At 39.7% G+C, this 16,961-nt stretch overlaps 2 protein-coding genes across 4 annotated transcripts in view; one reads left to right on the top strand and one right to left on the bottom strand.

Moving 5' to 3' along the window:
- tnni3k (TNNI3 interacting kinase) overlaps positions 1-16,961 on the top strand; it is a 118,736-nt gene that overhangs the window by 85,142 nt on the left and 16,633 nt on the right. For 2 of the 3 annotated variants that reach the window (XM_039736150.1, XM_039736151.1), the window contains exons 22-23: positions 13,117-13,176; positions 13,307-13,476. The exons of the other annotated variant lie outside the window; for it this stretch is intronic. In XM_039736150.1, the coding sequence (XP_039592084.1) occupies positions 13,117-13,176; positions 13,307-13,476 (230 nt within the window). The remainder of the gene's footprint in view (positions 1-13,116; positions 13,177-13,306; positions 13,477-16,961) is intronic. 3 annotated transcript variants of the gene reach the window in all.
- lrrc53 (leucine rich repeat containing 53) overlaps positions 1-16,961 on the bottom strand; it is a 28,183-nt gene that overhangs the window by 4,052 nt on the left and 7,170 nt on the right. The window contains exons 2-5 of the mRNA XM_039736149.1: positions 12,900-13,013; positions 10,662-10,781; positions 8,836-9,645; positions 4,576-5,091 (exon numbers count right to left, since the gene is read on the bottom strand). Of these exons, the coding sequence (XP_039592083.1) occupies positions 4,576-5,091; positions 8,836-9,645; positions 10,662-10,781; positions 12,900-12,906 (1,453 nt within the window). The 5' untranslated portion in view covers positions 12,907-13,013. The remainder of the gene's footprint in view (positions 1-4,575; positions 5,092-8,835; positions 9,646-10,661; positions 10,782-12,899; positions 13,014-16,961) is intronic.

Raw genomic sequence — 16,961 nt, forward strand, 5'->3', positions numbered from 1 at the left:
AATAGGAAAACAGCCCTAACTAGCTTAGAAATCTCAGAATGACACAAATGTGGTCCTCATCTTATGTCTTAGAATTAAAGCATTTTATCAGTTTTCTTAATTTAGAAAACTACTCCTCACTTCACCGGGATTTAGGAGAGCTTGTGAGTTGTCCAGACTCGGCCAGGAGCTGCCAGAAGATGACATTCAGGCAGAGATCGGCTCATGCATCCCGAAAAAGTGGAATGCTTTGGAAATGCTGGACAATGAAATGAAAGTGTTGGTAATGTTACTTTTTTGCTTATAGAAAAAAGGAAGCTTTGCAATAGTGATGATTTGGGTATTTACATAGAACCAGCAATTTCTAAAAATTTTCACCAAACTTTAAATGCCCATGCAAGGCATGAAGTAATATGTGGGCTCATACATTTCCCCACCACTTCACATGAGGTAATGATAAAGCAAGCTGCATTCATGCACACACAGAAAGGTCATTCCCCGAAGTGCGAGTGAACACACATATGTGAATCTCAAGCGATATCATAATATCATCACACAGGTGATCACGTGTGCCAACTGTACTCAAGCAGCCAACATATTACAATGAAGACAAGCAGAGTTGGATAGGTGATTGGCAAAAAATATGTCCCATACATACGCAGAGCTTTGCCTTCCATGAACCCCTGGAACATTTTGTGGCATGCGGCTGAGGGTGGAGCCCAGTCGGGACGCCCGAGGGGACCAGAGGAGGGCTGGTGCCTCCTCCCAACCATGAGGGGGCGACCGCCCTGGTTTTGTTGGTGGCCTCGGGTAGGGGGCTTAGAAGCCCAACCCTGTAGGGGCCCGTGGCCACCGGCAGGCGGCACCCCGGTGCCTGAAGAACCCTGGAGCCCAGCACGGAGGAATGCCGGGAAGCAGCTGGAGCTCATCCGCCACAAGGTGGCTATAAATGCCGGGGCAGCTGGAGCTCATCCCAACAGTCAATGGCGGAAGAGTGGAAGTCAGGTGGAAGAGGACGGAGCTGGTGAGAGGACTGGAGGCGGCCAGAAGAAAGGCACTTGGGACTGTGTGAAAGGCCCGGACTTTTGGGGGATCGGTGTTGGAGGCACTGGGTTTGTGCACTGGACACTGTAAATATTGTAAATAGTTTTGTGTAAATAAACGTGTGTTGGGGAACGAACGATGTGTCTGTGTCCAGGGCCAGTTACACAATTTGCATTATGCTTTACCAGCCATGAAGGTTCAAAAAGGCAGGCAGAGATTCCTGGGGCAAGAATAGCCGTGGGTAATACCGCTATAACTGTTACTTTATGAGGGTCTTCTCATGGCTGTGGATCATTCTTTGTTAAATAAATATGACTGTTACCCGGGTTAACTCTCTTTCAGCTTTTGTCTCAGTCTTTCTATTTCAGTACATTATTATTCTTGATGTTCTTGTGAAGTGAAAACGGCTATGTGCAGCTTAGCACAATATCATACCTTATTATGTTTTACTTCTTCTTCTCCTACTGCTTTGAATATTATTTTTATTATTAACATTATAATCTTTGTGGGGAATCATTTGTGTTAGTATCAGAAAAATACAAAATGTTATCATGAGTGCCAAAAAATTGCTTGGGGTTTGGTGTGCTATAAAATTGTGACATCATTCATTCTCAGACATGGCCTCCCACTATTGTTGAGAGTGGGAGTTGAATGCTTTGTAACCGCTTCTCATGTCCTGCTCTGGGGTGGGACGAATTCTACCCCAGTCAGACATTTAGTGCCATTCCTATTCCTACACTTAATAACTAGAATTTGTGGCTAGACTTGAAAAAGACTGTTCACTCGCATTTTCTGTACAATGTGACAGAAGAATGGGTGGTAAATTGCGGTGCCCAGATGTACAAAGCTTCCAGAGACATGTCCACACAAACTCAAAGATGAAATGGCTGCCAAAGATTCAAGTACTGTCTGCTCCATTGCAGATATAATTGACTATTAATATCTATTTGTACAACCCAGTTGTGCCTTCATTCCTCTCATATCTTTTTGATGGAATATGAGGTTCACAAGGTTTTTGATTCTTGCTACAGGTTGTCTAAAGTTATCGAAACAAGGGGCATTTGTGAATGCCTGTTGTGAACTTCCACTTTGTCCCTTTCCTGGGAAACCTGATAAATATGTGGAGAGTGAGACCACTCCGCGCAGAGGAATTCTTTTTATGTATTTGTAAAGTTAAAATCTTGTTAGCCTTTTCTCTGTGCTTATAATAAGACTTGAAGATTAGTTGTTCTGTTTTGCTCTGTAGTAAAAAAGATTAAATCCTATGTGTAATGATAGCCTTTGTATTTGCAGTGCGTCATTAGGTTAACACGTATTCATTGTCTACTTTGGAAATCTTAGGAATGTCTACAATGTGCCTCAGCAGCGATTGTAATTTCCTGCACATTGCACTGTGACACATGCAGTAAAGACGTAGAAGGAAATGTGGACTGTGTCTTTGGGAAGGGTCTGGATGGAAACCTCCAATGGGCTTGTGCTCCACTTGTTCTCCTATGCCTCCCAAACTCCACTTTTGTCTCCCCAAATGAGGCTAAGATCACCACCAATTCACTCTTCCACTCTTCAGATTCCCAGTCCTCAGACATGGCAGATAGCACAGCACGCCGTAAACACGTGGCTCCTCCAACAGCAGTGATCAGTTAATTACAGTGAGGAACAGATCATCTTAGTTGTTTTGAAAAAGGTTAATAAAAAGAGTCAATAGACAGAAAGCCTTAAGTAGCTGATAATAAAACAAATCATATATCAGTAATATTAATGCCAATATTGATTAATACAATAATGCTAAAGCCAATATTAATTTTAATACTGAAAACAGCAACAATATTAATACTACATGTAAAAATAGTACAATCACAGAAACTAATAATGAATCACTATAATAAAAAAAGAAGAGAAGAAGAGTGAAATACTTCATAAGAAAAACAAATGAAAGGAGAACAATCTTCCAATTGCTGCGATTTGCCAGCCAGAACACCGTATTGTTAGTTGTGTGCAGTATTAACTCTGTGCGGGCTTCATAGGAATAAATTAAATTAACCTTAATTAAACTAACCCTGAGATAAAATGGTGAATCAGTGGTTGGCACTGCAGCCTCCCTGCTGCCCCCATCCTGAGTTCAAAAACATGGCCTAACCACTGCCAGTGTGGAGACTGTAACTTCTCATTATGTCTGCTCAGGATTTTTCTCTGATCACTTCTGATATTTTAGCCACATGTCAAACACGTAAAGGTGAGATGAACTGCCACCCCGTTCAGGGCTGGACTTAATAACCCTGAGAGAATTTGAAAAAGGATGGATAGATAAACTAGTTTAAAGATGTTAGTGGAGAAGAACTTAGGTAAGAAATGGTGCAATAACAATTGTAAGATGAGAGCTGAATCTGACTATTAGGACAATTACTGCCCACAGTCTAGACCAGGGGTTCTCAACGTCGATCCTGGGGACCCCCTGTCGCTGCAGGTTTTTGTTCCAACCAGCTTCTGTTTTTAATTGAACTCCTGGGCTAATTAAATGAACTGATATTTCCCAAGTTCTGTGTTTAAGGAACCTTGCTAAAAAAAAAAAAATAAATTAAAATGTACCAAGCAGTTATATAGGAACAATGTATTTTTTTTAACAGTATTTTCATCTTAATTTTCATTCTACTTTTCTAGGTATTCTAATTGTTTAAGTAATCCATTATTTACTAATTAATTAGGGGTCTGACTCTAAAGTAGTTGCAGCCTTTGGTTATTCAGTGTTGTTTGCCTGGGTGTCTGCTCTGCTCATTTTAAATTGTCCTTAATAAGATACAACAAAGGGGGAAAACTGCACAGAGAAAGGGCAAAGTATAATGAAATCAACAAAAGAGAGTTAAGCATTTAAATCTAGAGCAAAAGCAGAAATATTTATAAATGTCTTATAAATGTAAAAATCATGCTGCTATGCTTTTTTTTCGAATAAAAGAAAAAAAAAATGCCAGCTAATTAAATGAGCTCAGTGTTATCAGGTGTTGTCACTGATTAGGAATCTGGTTGGAACAAAAACCTGCAGCGACAGGGGGTCCCCAGGATCGACGTTGAGAACCCCTGGTCTAGAAGTACTACAGGTCAGCATTGAAAGTGCTTGTCCTACAGTAACCAACCAACAAACAGGGGTTTACTTAATCCTGGCCACACAGTTTAATCAAATTTTTGAACATTTAAGAAATGCTATTTGGAAGATTGTCCTAGTTCATTTAAAATGTACTGATGTGTGAGTTCCATGTTACTGTTTTGTTAAAGTGTATAATTATTTTGCAGATTGTGTGTAACCTATTTTTAATCGGTTTAATGAATGTAAGTTTGTCATCAAATTTTAAAAGCACATATAAAAACAATAAAATGCTCAACATTTGCAAGTCTCCTACAAGGAATAACATGCCCAGCTACACCATTATCTTATGCCATCATTAGCCTGCCAGTTTGCTCAAGTGTGCATTACGCTTTGTAGCTCTACACGTTCACAATGACAAATAAACTGCGGCACAAAAAGTAAGGAGACTACATTTTAAAGTCCTCCATCCTTACCTTCGTTACCCTTTAGGATAGACTGAGGCATGCTTCTCTCTGGATGTGCCCATGGGGCCAACTCCCTTGGTTTAATGGGCATTGTTGTCACTTGAGGGACACTTCTTGAAACGACAGAATCCCATTTATCAAGTGCCCTACTCCCATTTGAGACAGACTGTACCGATCTACAGTTAAAACAGGCAAAATATCTTTTCTTTTCTGTTACTGGTATATTCTGTGCATGGTGATATCTTGTAGGACTGTTGCCATCACCTTTCTGTGAGTCTTGAGCTTTTCTTGTCATGGCTCCCACACCATTTTGTTGCAAAAGTGGAGCTTCATTTCCAGGGTGCATTATAGACAAAATTTGTACTCCATTCTCCTCAGTAAATGTGCAGTCAGGTGTTGCTTTAGATGATTCATAACTTTCCTCATTCTCATGCAAGCGTCCGTTCAGTGCAAGCCACCTGCCTTTCCTGCGCTTGGCTTTATAGTTCAGGAAAATGAAAATAAGAAACATTAATCCCAGAGCTCCTAAAAGGAAACAGAGTTTCACATGTTAGTACTTCATGCTTGAGAAACATCAAGTGATGAAGGGTAAAAGATGGAAATGAATGAAGCCCTTCTTATTTAATTTTCAAAAAAACACTATTTGCAAAATTAGATCATAATTTATTAACTGCCAAGGAGAAATTAACATACAGTACAACATAGTTACAACATGCTGGCTTAATGATAATCATGAGCTGTTTGGAGAAATATTTATATGTTACAGTGAAAAAAGTTACCAGTGGTAAATTCTTTTCTCTCCCTATTCTATATTTCTGCAGGCAAGGGCCTAACATTGTACTTTCTAAGCATATCAATAGATGGCTGTACTGTACTTCATGTTGTCCAACACATGATCATCAACAACTGACTATCCTTTCATGGAGGGATGTGTGGGTTGAACCTCTAATATACTGTATATTCAAGTTAGAAAATATATACATAGCATAACATGTACGTGCATTCCAGATTATGCAGTCACTGTAGACCTCAAAGGACTGATTTCAGTAGGTCGCTTCTAGAACCTTCTCAATCCATTTCAGGGTTGTGGGGCCAAAGACCATCTCGCCATGATTGGGCAAAAGACTGAAGAGAGGCCTGGGCAGACTAGCCTGTCACAGAGATCACTCTCACTCATACATGCATGTAAACACATGCATACCCACTCCACATCCACACACAGCGACAATTGGCAATTATCCTAACTGATAGATAGATAAACCTCTGTAATTCATTCCTTCTTTGCTTGAGCATGTCTGCCTGTTATAATCTTCATGAAATGGGACATGCAAAGCTATTCAGTTATGACAAAGAGAATTAGGGAATAACAGAAGTGAAAGGCAAAGTTTATTACAGCGACTGAGCATTATGGATATCTGAAGAATGTGGCACTCTGATGGCAAATTGTAGAGTGACTTGATTTTCAAATTGCCAAACAGAGCCACTTGTATAACATGTATGCACACAAATAAAGCCCATCCTCATTTGTTTAATGCCTGCTTTAACTCATTAACATCAACGAAGGATCAAGGTAAAAATGGAAAAAACACTTTCACAAATGAACACATAGGATTCTCCAACAGTTGTTGATGTGGAAACAAATAAATGGCAGTACTGTCTGCTTCTCATTCGACCTCACAATGCTGTTCAAATTTAAGAAAAGTTCTTAATAAGGCCTTTCCCACTGAGGCTTTGATGGCACTATTATATGTATGTTGCATCAAATGGGAGGAGGATGGGGTAGTATTGGGGGTTTTGGATTCTCCTTGGAGTTTCACACATGCTGTTCTAAATATGTTGTGAGGATGAATGTTTCGGCATGGCAGGGTTTTATTAATTGGCCAGCCTGTTAAAACTGGGACATTTTCATATTCTTTGGTTATTTATCAGAATGAAATTGGAACTGTCACTCTCCCAGGGACAGCTGATCACCTCAGTAAATTATACTGATAGTGAAATAGTGAATCATTATAATCTCCAGATAATGGAGCTGTGAGGTTGGTATAGTGTAAGATAAATACAAAGTAAATGTTCATGGCTTACACGTCACAAGGTCCTTCAATCATATGTAGATCACCTTTTGTTTTTCATGCTTCCATTTTATACTTTCATAGTTAGGTAGTTTGTTTAACTAACTTGTTATGAGTTAAAGCACTGGTAAATGTGACATGCTGATTCGGTATACAGATATATATACAGGGTGGTCCAGATCTAATTATGCAGATCCAGATCGTCTGGATGACTTTGATTTATGCAGGGACCATTCCAGTTCGGCACGAAGACGATTCTTCATGTCATCAGTTCGCACACTTCTCGATGATCCGGGATTTTTCGGGTGATTTTCTATGTAATAAACTTAAGTTATAGCGTAATGAAAATTGCATAACTAGATCTGGACCATCCTATAGGTAGATAGATATATAGATATATAGATATACAGTAGATATAGAGTGAGAGATTGATTGATTGATGGATTGATTTAGATATAATTTTTATTTTTACATTATCTTCTTGTAAGGAATATGAAAGTCTGAAAGGTGGTTGTGCTCCATATAAATCTATTATTTATTAATACTAAACTCTGATCAACTTGTTCTGGACCAACAGGTTCATGGTGACTCCTGGTGAAATGCCAGAAGAAGTGGAAGTGCCACAGATAGAGTCTCTGACAATTTGTATAAACAGATTAAATTTTTTGGTTCCATCTAAAGTTAAACAGTTTGGTCCAGAGACTATCTTTAATGTTTACTTATCACTCTTGCAGTATAATGTAAACGTTACTGAGGCCCCAATGTAATGATTTGGCTGCAAATATATATTTTTTTATTTCAGCAAACACAAAATGTGCCATTGAATGTCTTTGATAAGTAAATAGCAACAGAGAGACCCAAAAATAAAGTTTTACGTATTTTAAATAATCCTTGACAGACCTAAGCAATAACCTGAAATGAGGAGCAAACACAAATCTTATTGTAGATTCTGCAATGAATTGCTTTGCTTACTTGCGATTACATCTATGTAATGAGTCTAGCTTCTACATGGACAATATCAGGTCAGTTTGGGGAGCATGCACTGGTACAGCGCATTGGTGCACCCAACACATGATGAAACAGCTCGAGTTCCTGGTTGGCAACCCCCCAGTCAGACACACGATCCAGTCCCACCCTCCGGAAATAACCATCTATCTGCTGCAGCCAGGTGTTATGTGGGTGTCCCCTTGGCCTGGTCCAGCCACTTGGGTCCTTAACAATGAAGATCCTTCGAGCTGGATCACCCTCTAGGAAATGTGCCACATTGCCGTAGTGACGTAACTGATGTTCCCTCACAATGCAGGTAATGTGCCTCATTCAGAACTCCATGAGTACCTGCTCATTCAACACAAAGTCAAACCAGTGATACCAAAGGATTCTCCGAAGAGACACAGAACCAAAGGAGTCCAGTCTTCACCTCAGTTCACTAGATGGCATCCATGTCTCGCAACCAAATAGCAAGACAGGAAACACCAGGACTCTAAAGACTTGGACCTCTGTCCTTTTGCAGAGATATCAGGAGTGCCAGACACCCCTTTCCAGTGACCTCATGACCCCCCCCATGTTCTCCCAGTCTGTCTACTGACTTCATAGGAAGAGAAAGTCTCTCTCTCTCTCTGCATAAAAACACACTGTTGATGTATGTGCCCAAGAGGTCAGTAAAGGCCTGGATCTTGGTAGTAAAATCCTGAACGCATACAAATGGTGCTGTTACTTGGATTCGCTTGGGGGAGAGGGCGAGTGTACAGAGGCTGAGAGAAGGTCTGCTGGTGCACAACAAGCCCCTTTTGCAGCAACCCAATTGTCCACTATGTCTGACAGAGTTCTACCTTAGCACTGCTGCTTTGTAAATGAGATATGTGCCTGAGGTGGGGTGGTGACAGGCAGGAAGAAAATTCTAGAGCTTAAGGTGGTGGACTGGTGACCACAAACTTGCAGGTTCATATTTCACTGCTGGTTTACCATGCAACCCTGAGCATACCTGTGTCTACAATCAGTTTAAAATAAAAAATCCCTGTAAGTCCCTACATCTAAGTCAGTTTATTCAATTATTTAGATATAGTATCTAAAAGACTATAAGTGATGGCGTACTTATTCTTTTCAACAATTTTGTCAAACACAATGAAATTATTACCCAGAAAAGGACAAACATTTTAATGGAAATTACCAAAGTTATAGTTTTTCTCAACTGATAAAATACCTGAGAAACAAAATGTTGCCACCAGAATGATGTCCCTCACATAGTTCTCCTGGATTTTCCTTTGTATGATGATGGTGATGTTTTGATTGGCTGCTACACAGTTAGCATCAGTCAGCTGAAGTATGGTCTGCCCTGCTGGGTTCTTAACGTTCTCACAGATCAGTTGCTTCCCATTGTAAAGGATCTTATTTGGATTTTTGAGATAGCTTCGGAGAAACTCAGAAAGCTCCTTTAATTCACAGGTACAGTTCCAATGATTCATATCCAGGTTAAGAAATGACAGCCAAGAAAGGTAAGAAAAAGCATCAGGCATGGCAGAGAGGCTGTTCCTGGATAAGTCTAAGTGGTTGAGTTGACGAAGTCCCACAAAAGCATCTTTGCCAATGAACCTGATAAGATTATTGGACAAATCCAGATTCTTAAGATTTTGAAGGTTGGAATCTGCAAAACTGTTATTGTCCAGTCTTGTGATTTGGTTGCCTTCTAACTGTAAAGTTGTCAAATTCCTCATGTTTTTAAACCAGCGTCCACTGACACTTTGTAAAGCGTTGTTACTCAGATGCAGAATTTCCAAGCTGCTAAGGCTGGAGAAGGTGGTATCCAATATGGCAGAGCTTGGGATAAGATTGTGATCCAAAAGCAATGTTCTCAAGTTATTAAAATTCTGAAAGGCATTGTCCTCAATTTGCATTATATTGTTGTTGCTGAGCCCAAGTAGTGTGATGTTGGAAAGGTAGGAAAGATTTGAAAAATTGATGGAATTAATAAACCCGTCAGTGAAAATGATGGCTTTGTTGTTACCAGGAACATCTGTAAGAGGGAAAGCAGGCAAAAGTAAGAGAATGGAAAATTTTCTCAGCATTTTTCTGACTGTGTTCACCCCTTAAGTTACGGAGGTAGTCAAACTTACAGGATGGGGAGACTATATAAATATTTCAGCAAAAGTACAATTAGCCAGTTTTTTTCCCACTTGCTGATGCTTTTTATAATGTAGAATTATATTTTGTTTGATATCTCCGGAAGATGAAAGCAATTTACTGAGCTTATTTAATCCAGTTTTAGAGTTGTAGGAAGTCAGAGCCTATGCTGGTAATATCAAGCATTTGTGAGAGTGGATGCTGGTCCATCATCTACATATCCACATTCACTTGTAAGATACCAGCTTAAAGTCAACAGTTAACCTAACCTACATATTTTTGCACTGTAAGAGAAAAACATGCTGTGTATGTCTGACAGAGCAAACTCTCCACAGACAGCAACTAGGAAAAATGAAGGATTTTGAATGTCATTTAATTCATTTTTAAATTCATTATTTGACTAATATGTATCCAAAGATGCTTTCAGAGCTCTAGTGCATAGTATGCTTATATCCGTATATCTAAAGCTGGAGATTATACGGTGTCTCACAGGCCACACTGAATATGTGACTTGCATTCGCTAAGCTGATTGATAATGCTGGTCTGTACATAAGAGAACTTCACTTGAGAGTCTGTGTGAAATCCTATTTCAGACAGAAATGCCATTGGATAAATATGTGTAAGACAATGAAGCTACTCCGGTGGGCTGGCGCCCTGCCCGGGGTTTGTTCCTGCCTTGCGCCCTGTGCTGGCTGGGATTTGCTTCAGCGGACCCTCGTGACCCTGTGTTAGGATATAGCGGGTTGAACAATGACTGACTGACTGACAATGAAGTTACCAGTTTTTACCAAAACATTAATCTTTTAAACATCATTCAAAACATTATTCTTTCATCTCTTTCTTTACTGCATCGGTGACCTTTAGATTGGAATATATGGCAGTTGTGACATTCAAATCTTGTTGGCCCACCTATGATGTCCAGGAGTTTCTGACAAATGACCACTTCCTCTGAGCAGACGACACAGGTGTCCGGACAGATCCTTGCTGACTGAGCACTTGCAGGGAGAATTAACAGTGCAATCAAAACACCTGCAGAATTCAAACACAAACTGTCATGAATAAAATAAAGGCCTGAATATTGAATTTCTTACTGTAAATATCAAATTGGAAGAAGTTTGGTTTTCACTGATTTGCAAAGAGAACACAAAGTAAAATCTTTGATAGATAGATAGATAGATAGATAGATAGATAGATAGATAGATAGATAGATAGATAGATAGATAGATAGATAGAATGCATCTACTCCTCATTTACTCTTATGTAACAAGACCTCAACACGGGCCTCTTTTGGTCTTTGTAACACTTCTAAAACACCAGTAGATCGGTTATTCATCTCCGAGTAGTGCGGCTTATTGACATGATGATAAAATGACTTGTTAATGTGAAGGTTTTACTGGTCTTATGCTAAATATGGAGTATCAAGAGAAATGTGTCTCAGTTCAGCCACCTCAGACCACTCCAAAGTGAACCTTTGTTAGTCGCTCACTTCGGAGAGGTGAAGAAACACTTTACTGATGATTTCTAAATGTTACTTGAGACCCAAAGAAGTGCTTATTAAGGTTTTGTTACAAAATAGTAAAGGGAATAAAAGATGCATTTTTTCAGCACCTAAACTAAAGTTTTACCATATATAAATAAATAAATACATACGCACACACACACTACGGTCTGAACACACACCAGAACGACTGAAAAAAGCAAAAAAATTTAAAAAGAAAGACATTTTCTCACTTGGCAGTCTCACTCCCAGTGAGGCATTATACAGAAATATTGCTGATGGTTTAAAAGACCCTCAATTGTATTTCTTGACACACTTCTGCTGAATGATTCATTTCCTGAAAGTCCTCAGTGTTAGTGTGTCAGAGTGACAATGTACAGCATTGTTCATAATGGCACTCAGTGGTGTTTTAATTGTCTCCTTTGGTAAGACGCCCAGGGGGTCCAGGGTATGTCTCTTAATTTAACCTTCCCTTTTAATTGTTGATTTGGTGTGCCCCCTTGAAGTGATTCACCAGTCCAGCACACTACGACATAGAAAATCACACTGACTATCACAGAGTTGATGATGAGAAGATGTAAATGATGACATTACCCACATTTAAGAGATTCGGTGTTCTAAGGTAAAAGAGCCTGCTCTGCCCCTTCGTATACAGTATATGGTTTACTTCCTCTGTGTTATGAGAACAGTCCAACTTGTCATTGATGTGGACCCACAAGTACTTGTAGGAGCAGTAGGACTGATTTTAAGGTAATGTCCATCAGGAATCATTTAATAGTTCATGAAACACAGCGAAGAAACCTGTTTTTGACAGGTGGTGACTGATCACCATCCCATACTTTATAAGTTCACTGCAGCAATATGTTGGTTATATTTAATTTTTTTATAAAGAAACACAGTGAGTGTTACACAGTGAGTTAGAAGGGAAATTTAGACTGGTAGTCTTGTGCTATGGTAGTCCATATTGCCTGAAGTTCAAAAAGGAACTCCAACAAAATAGTAATTAGTGACGATGACATCCAACTGACACAGAAATATAAAGACTTCCTCCTGAGCCCTACGATACCTGGACATGTAACTGGATAATCACTTCTGTGACTCATATGAGCTTTCTAGGAAACAGCAAGGTATTGAACAGATATTATTTATCTTATCTGTCATCACCTCTTTTTTATTTTATAGCCCTTCTATCTCCAGCTCATTTCCCCCAAGATACTAAGGTTGTATAAACAAGATAATTAAAGTGACCCATACCTGATGGTAGATAGTGCAGGCAGATTCATTTTCTACACTACCAAAGCCTTTCCCATTACCACCTGCACAGCATATGTTACTTTGCAGATGTCTTATTACTTTATCAGCAGAGCTTAATACAACATTTCAACATATATAAAAGATGGAAATATTGGGAACAAGATGAGAAATGATAATGACAAAGATATTATCTTTTGCACGCTTTTGTCACAATGAGATTTGTGTAACTTCGTAGGTGTAATAAGTTATGGAAAGGTATATAAAATGTATTCTGCGTGTAACCTTTCTGGTACGTTTTTCACAGACACCCTTTGCTCAGGTCATCTTCACCATTCATCTTTGGCAGTGGACTTGTGCACTCCATGGATTGCAGCTCATTTTAAGATTAGACTTACTGTTCATTTTTCATTGTAGACTGAAGAATCTCTTTTCACAGCATTGATCTGTCTTCTTTTTGTTGACGTATATAGGACAGCAGGCACATGTTTTCATTTTTGAAATAATAAATCCTACATAACAAACAAAATGTCTTTATTAGAACACATACTGTAAAATATGGAATATTACAGTGTTATGCAGAAAATACTACAAGCCAATATGTTTTTTCAACAGGAAAGGCCTGAATTTTCTGAAGTGGTTGCTAAACTTGATGAATGTCTATGCAACATTGAAGTAAGTACTCATTATTAATGATGAGAGTTACAAGAAAAAAATAAATTGTATCTTAATTATCATTAAGCATATTAGATATAGATAATTCATTGCCATGTTTTGAAGTTTTCCATTTGGTTTCACACAACAGTTAATGTCACCTGCCTCCAGCAACAGTAGTGGCTCTCTGTCACCTTCATCTTCCACAGACTGTCTTGTGGCACGCGGTGGGCCGGGGCGTAGCCACGTTGCTGCCCTGCGTTCCCGATTTGAGCTTGAATATGCGCTTAATGCCAGAGCATATGCTGTCTGGTCACAAAGGTAGGACAGTCATTGTATCTTATGAAAGGAAAAGTGTTTGGCATTTTTATTTGGAAGAATGTTTATTCTGTGTGCAAACTGTAGCTACTCGTATTTCTTATTCATGTGTTTGATTCAAGGCTCATCTAATGGTACATTTCTAAGAATGACTACATCTATCAGGATCAGCTATAATCAAACAAATGACCTTTTATAGCCAAGCACATACACTGGATAATGTAAAATTATAATCCAAATAAGAACATAAGATGTTTGACAAATGAGAGGAGATAATTCAATCTATTATGTTCATGTAGTTTTCTAATAGCTAGGTTGTCCCAATATTTCTGTTATTTTTTTTATATTAACATCATAAAAATTAATTCTTTTTAAACATATATGTAGTTCATTGTTGCATTTTTTGGAATTGGCAGAAAGCCTTTTCAAATGAAATAATATTAAAAGTTATCATATCCCGCCAATGGACTGGTGCCCCAGTGCCACTGATTTAGGGCGCAGCTCTCGTGGGTCTGAATTGATAGAGATAGATAGATAGATAGATAGATAGATAGATAGATAATACTTTATTAATCTCAGGGGGAAATTCACATACTCCAGCAGCAGGATACTAATAAAAAACAATATTAAATTAAAGAGTGATAAAAATGCAGGTAAAACAGACAATAATTTTGTATAATATTAACGTTTACCCCCCCGTGGGGAATTGAAGAGTCGGATAGTGTGGGGGAGGAACGATCTCCTCAGTCTGTCAGTGGAGCAGGACAGTGACAAAAGTCTGTCGCTGAAGCTGCTCCTCTGTCTGGAGACGATCCTGTTCAGTGGATGCAGTGGATTCTCCATGACTGACAGGAGCCTGCTCAGTGCCCGCCGCTCTGCCACGGATGTCAAACTGTCCAGCTCCATGCCTACAATAGAGCCTGACTTCCTCACCAGTTTGTCCAGGCGTGAGGCGTCCCTCTTCTTTATGCTGCCTCCCCAGCACACCAACGCGTAGAAGAGGCGCCACCACAACCATTTGATAGAACATCTGCAGAATCTTATTGCAGATGTTGAAGGATGCCAGTCTTCTAAGGAAGTATAGTCGGCTCTGTCCTCTCTTGCACACAGCATCAGTATTGGCAGTCCAGTCCAGTTTATCATCCAGCTGCACTCCCAGGTATTTATAGGTCTGTACCCTCTGCACACAGTCACCTCAGATGATCACGGGGTCCATGAGAGGCCTGGGCCTCCTAAAATCCACCACCAGCTCCTTGGTTTTGCTGGTGTTTAGGTGTAAGTGTTTTGAGTCGCACCATTTAACAAAGTCCTTCCTATACTCCTCCTCCTGCCCACTCCTGACGCAGCCCACAATAGCAGTGTCATCAGCGAACTTTTGCACGTGGCAGGACTCTGAGTTGTATTAGAAGTCCGATGTATATAGGCTGAACAGGACTGGAGAAAGTACAGTCCCTTGCGGCGCTCCTGTGTTGCTGACCACAATGTCAGACCTGTAGTTCCCAAGATGCACATATTGAGGTCTGTCTTTTAAGATAGTCCACGATCCATGCCACCAGGTATGAATCTACTCCCATCTTTGTCAGCTTGTCCCTAAGGAGCAGAGGTTGGATGGTGCTGAAGGCGCTAGAGAAGTCCAAAAACATAATTCATACAGCATCACTGCCTCTGTCCAAGTGGGAGTGGGACCGGTGTATCATATAGATGATGGCATCCTCCGCTCCCACCTTCTCCTGGTATGCGAACTGCAGAGGGTCGAGGATGTGGCGGACCTGTGGCCTCAGGTGGTGAAGCAGCAGCCGCTCCATGGTCTTCATCACATGTGATGTCAGGGCGACAGTCCGGAAGTCGTTCGAATTGGATTAAGGTCAATTGGATTAAATAGATTCATAAAATGATGTAAGCATACGTGATAGCATAGCCAGCGCTAATGATTTTGCTGCCCTAGGCAAAGCTGTAAATGACTCCCTGCCACCCTCTTTGCTTTGAGTGGAATCTTCACTGCCAGGCCTGCACATAGAAACCCGGAAACACGAGAGGAGAACCAGGACTGCTAGGGAAGAGTGAAATATGGAGGGTTTGGATTTAAAGCAGTCAATTGACAATATGAGAATTACTTATAGCAACATCTGTTTGCAAGACTATCTTAAGAAAAATACGCACTTGATGGGTACCATTTCAGAAAATATGTAGGAATTAGAGTGTAATAGCAGGTTTCTATTTACTGTATGCTCTCTGTCATATATTAATAATGTCATATAACTGTCTAATCAATGCATGACTTCAGGGAGTTTTCTTTTTTAGTGATACATGGACTGTGGAGAATTGTTTTAGCTTGCTAAGAGCAAATGTGATAGATGGTGGTAAAAAAATGGAGAATAATATTTGCCAAGTTTTAACGCAAGCTTTAATGTAAGCCCATTTGTGAAATGTTTATAGTTTGCATTACAATAAAGTAAAATGAAATAAAGAAACTAGAGCATTTGGCATAAAGATATGTTGAGTGTAGTGCATCTTGGGATTTAGAACACCACTTGTAACAGACTTGTGCAGGTTGTCAGGCCAAGCATCACTTGCATGTAAAGCTAATATAAAAGAATATAACTGAGAGGGGTTAGGAGTCAGGCAGTTGTATCAGCTCAAGGTGTTTGAAAGTTAAAGTCTACATTGTTTCAAAAAAAATGACGCCATATTTTGCCTCTATAGGTGACCACCTAGTTCACTTAAATGGTACAGCCAGCCCTGCATGTTAGCCAACCCTTAGTTCTAAACATAGAAATTCTTAATTTGAAAGCAATTCACATATAAAGCAGTAAATGAACACAATGGTGGCCAGTAGTGCAGTGGTTAGCTTTGCTGCCTCATAACTCTGTACTCCTGAGTTCATGCTCTGTCTGTTCATATCACTTCTCTTCAGCTTATTTCTGCCTCCACAAGTTTCAATGCTGATGTCATGTTAACCACATACCGTATAAGTAAGGTGGTGCATATGTGTGCCCAGTGGTGGACTGGCATTCCCCTTAAAGTTGCTTCCTTCTTTTTGCTTGATGCTTCCAGATTTTTGCTCCATGTGTTTCTGTAATGGTGTGATTTTAGAAAATGAATAAATGAAGAAGATATTTCAAGATAGTATTATAATTGTGTGAATGTGCAATGCGTGCTCTGAATGGACAAATCTTATATGTGTCAAGATAAGTTTCTAAAATTTGTGACAAAGTTTGTAGCGGTGAGGATGTGCAATAGTTTCTCTTGCTGTGTGTCAGCTCCAGAGTCCCACCAACTCACCCCAGCTCTCATACACTGTTATGTCCTTGTCTGTCTGAGTTTTCCCAGAAATGTGCAGGTTAGGCTATTCTGTAGTTCTAAGATGGCTGGCTGTGAGTGTCTGCAGTGGTCGTGTGCCCCATTCACTTTTAGTTCTTGCTTTGCTCCCAGTTTTGTCAGCATATGCCCTGGCACTTAAGATACCCTGAGCTGGAAAATGCAGGTGT

Source organism: Polypterus senegalus, chromosome 14, assembly GCF_016835505.1.
Source record: "Polypterus senegalus isolate Bchr_013 chromosome 14, ASM1683550v1, whole genome shotgun sequence".
Lineage (NCBI taxonomy): Eukaryota > Metazoa > Chordata > Cladistia > Polypteriformes > Polypteridae > Polypterus > Polypterus senegalus.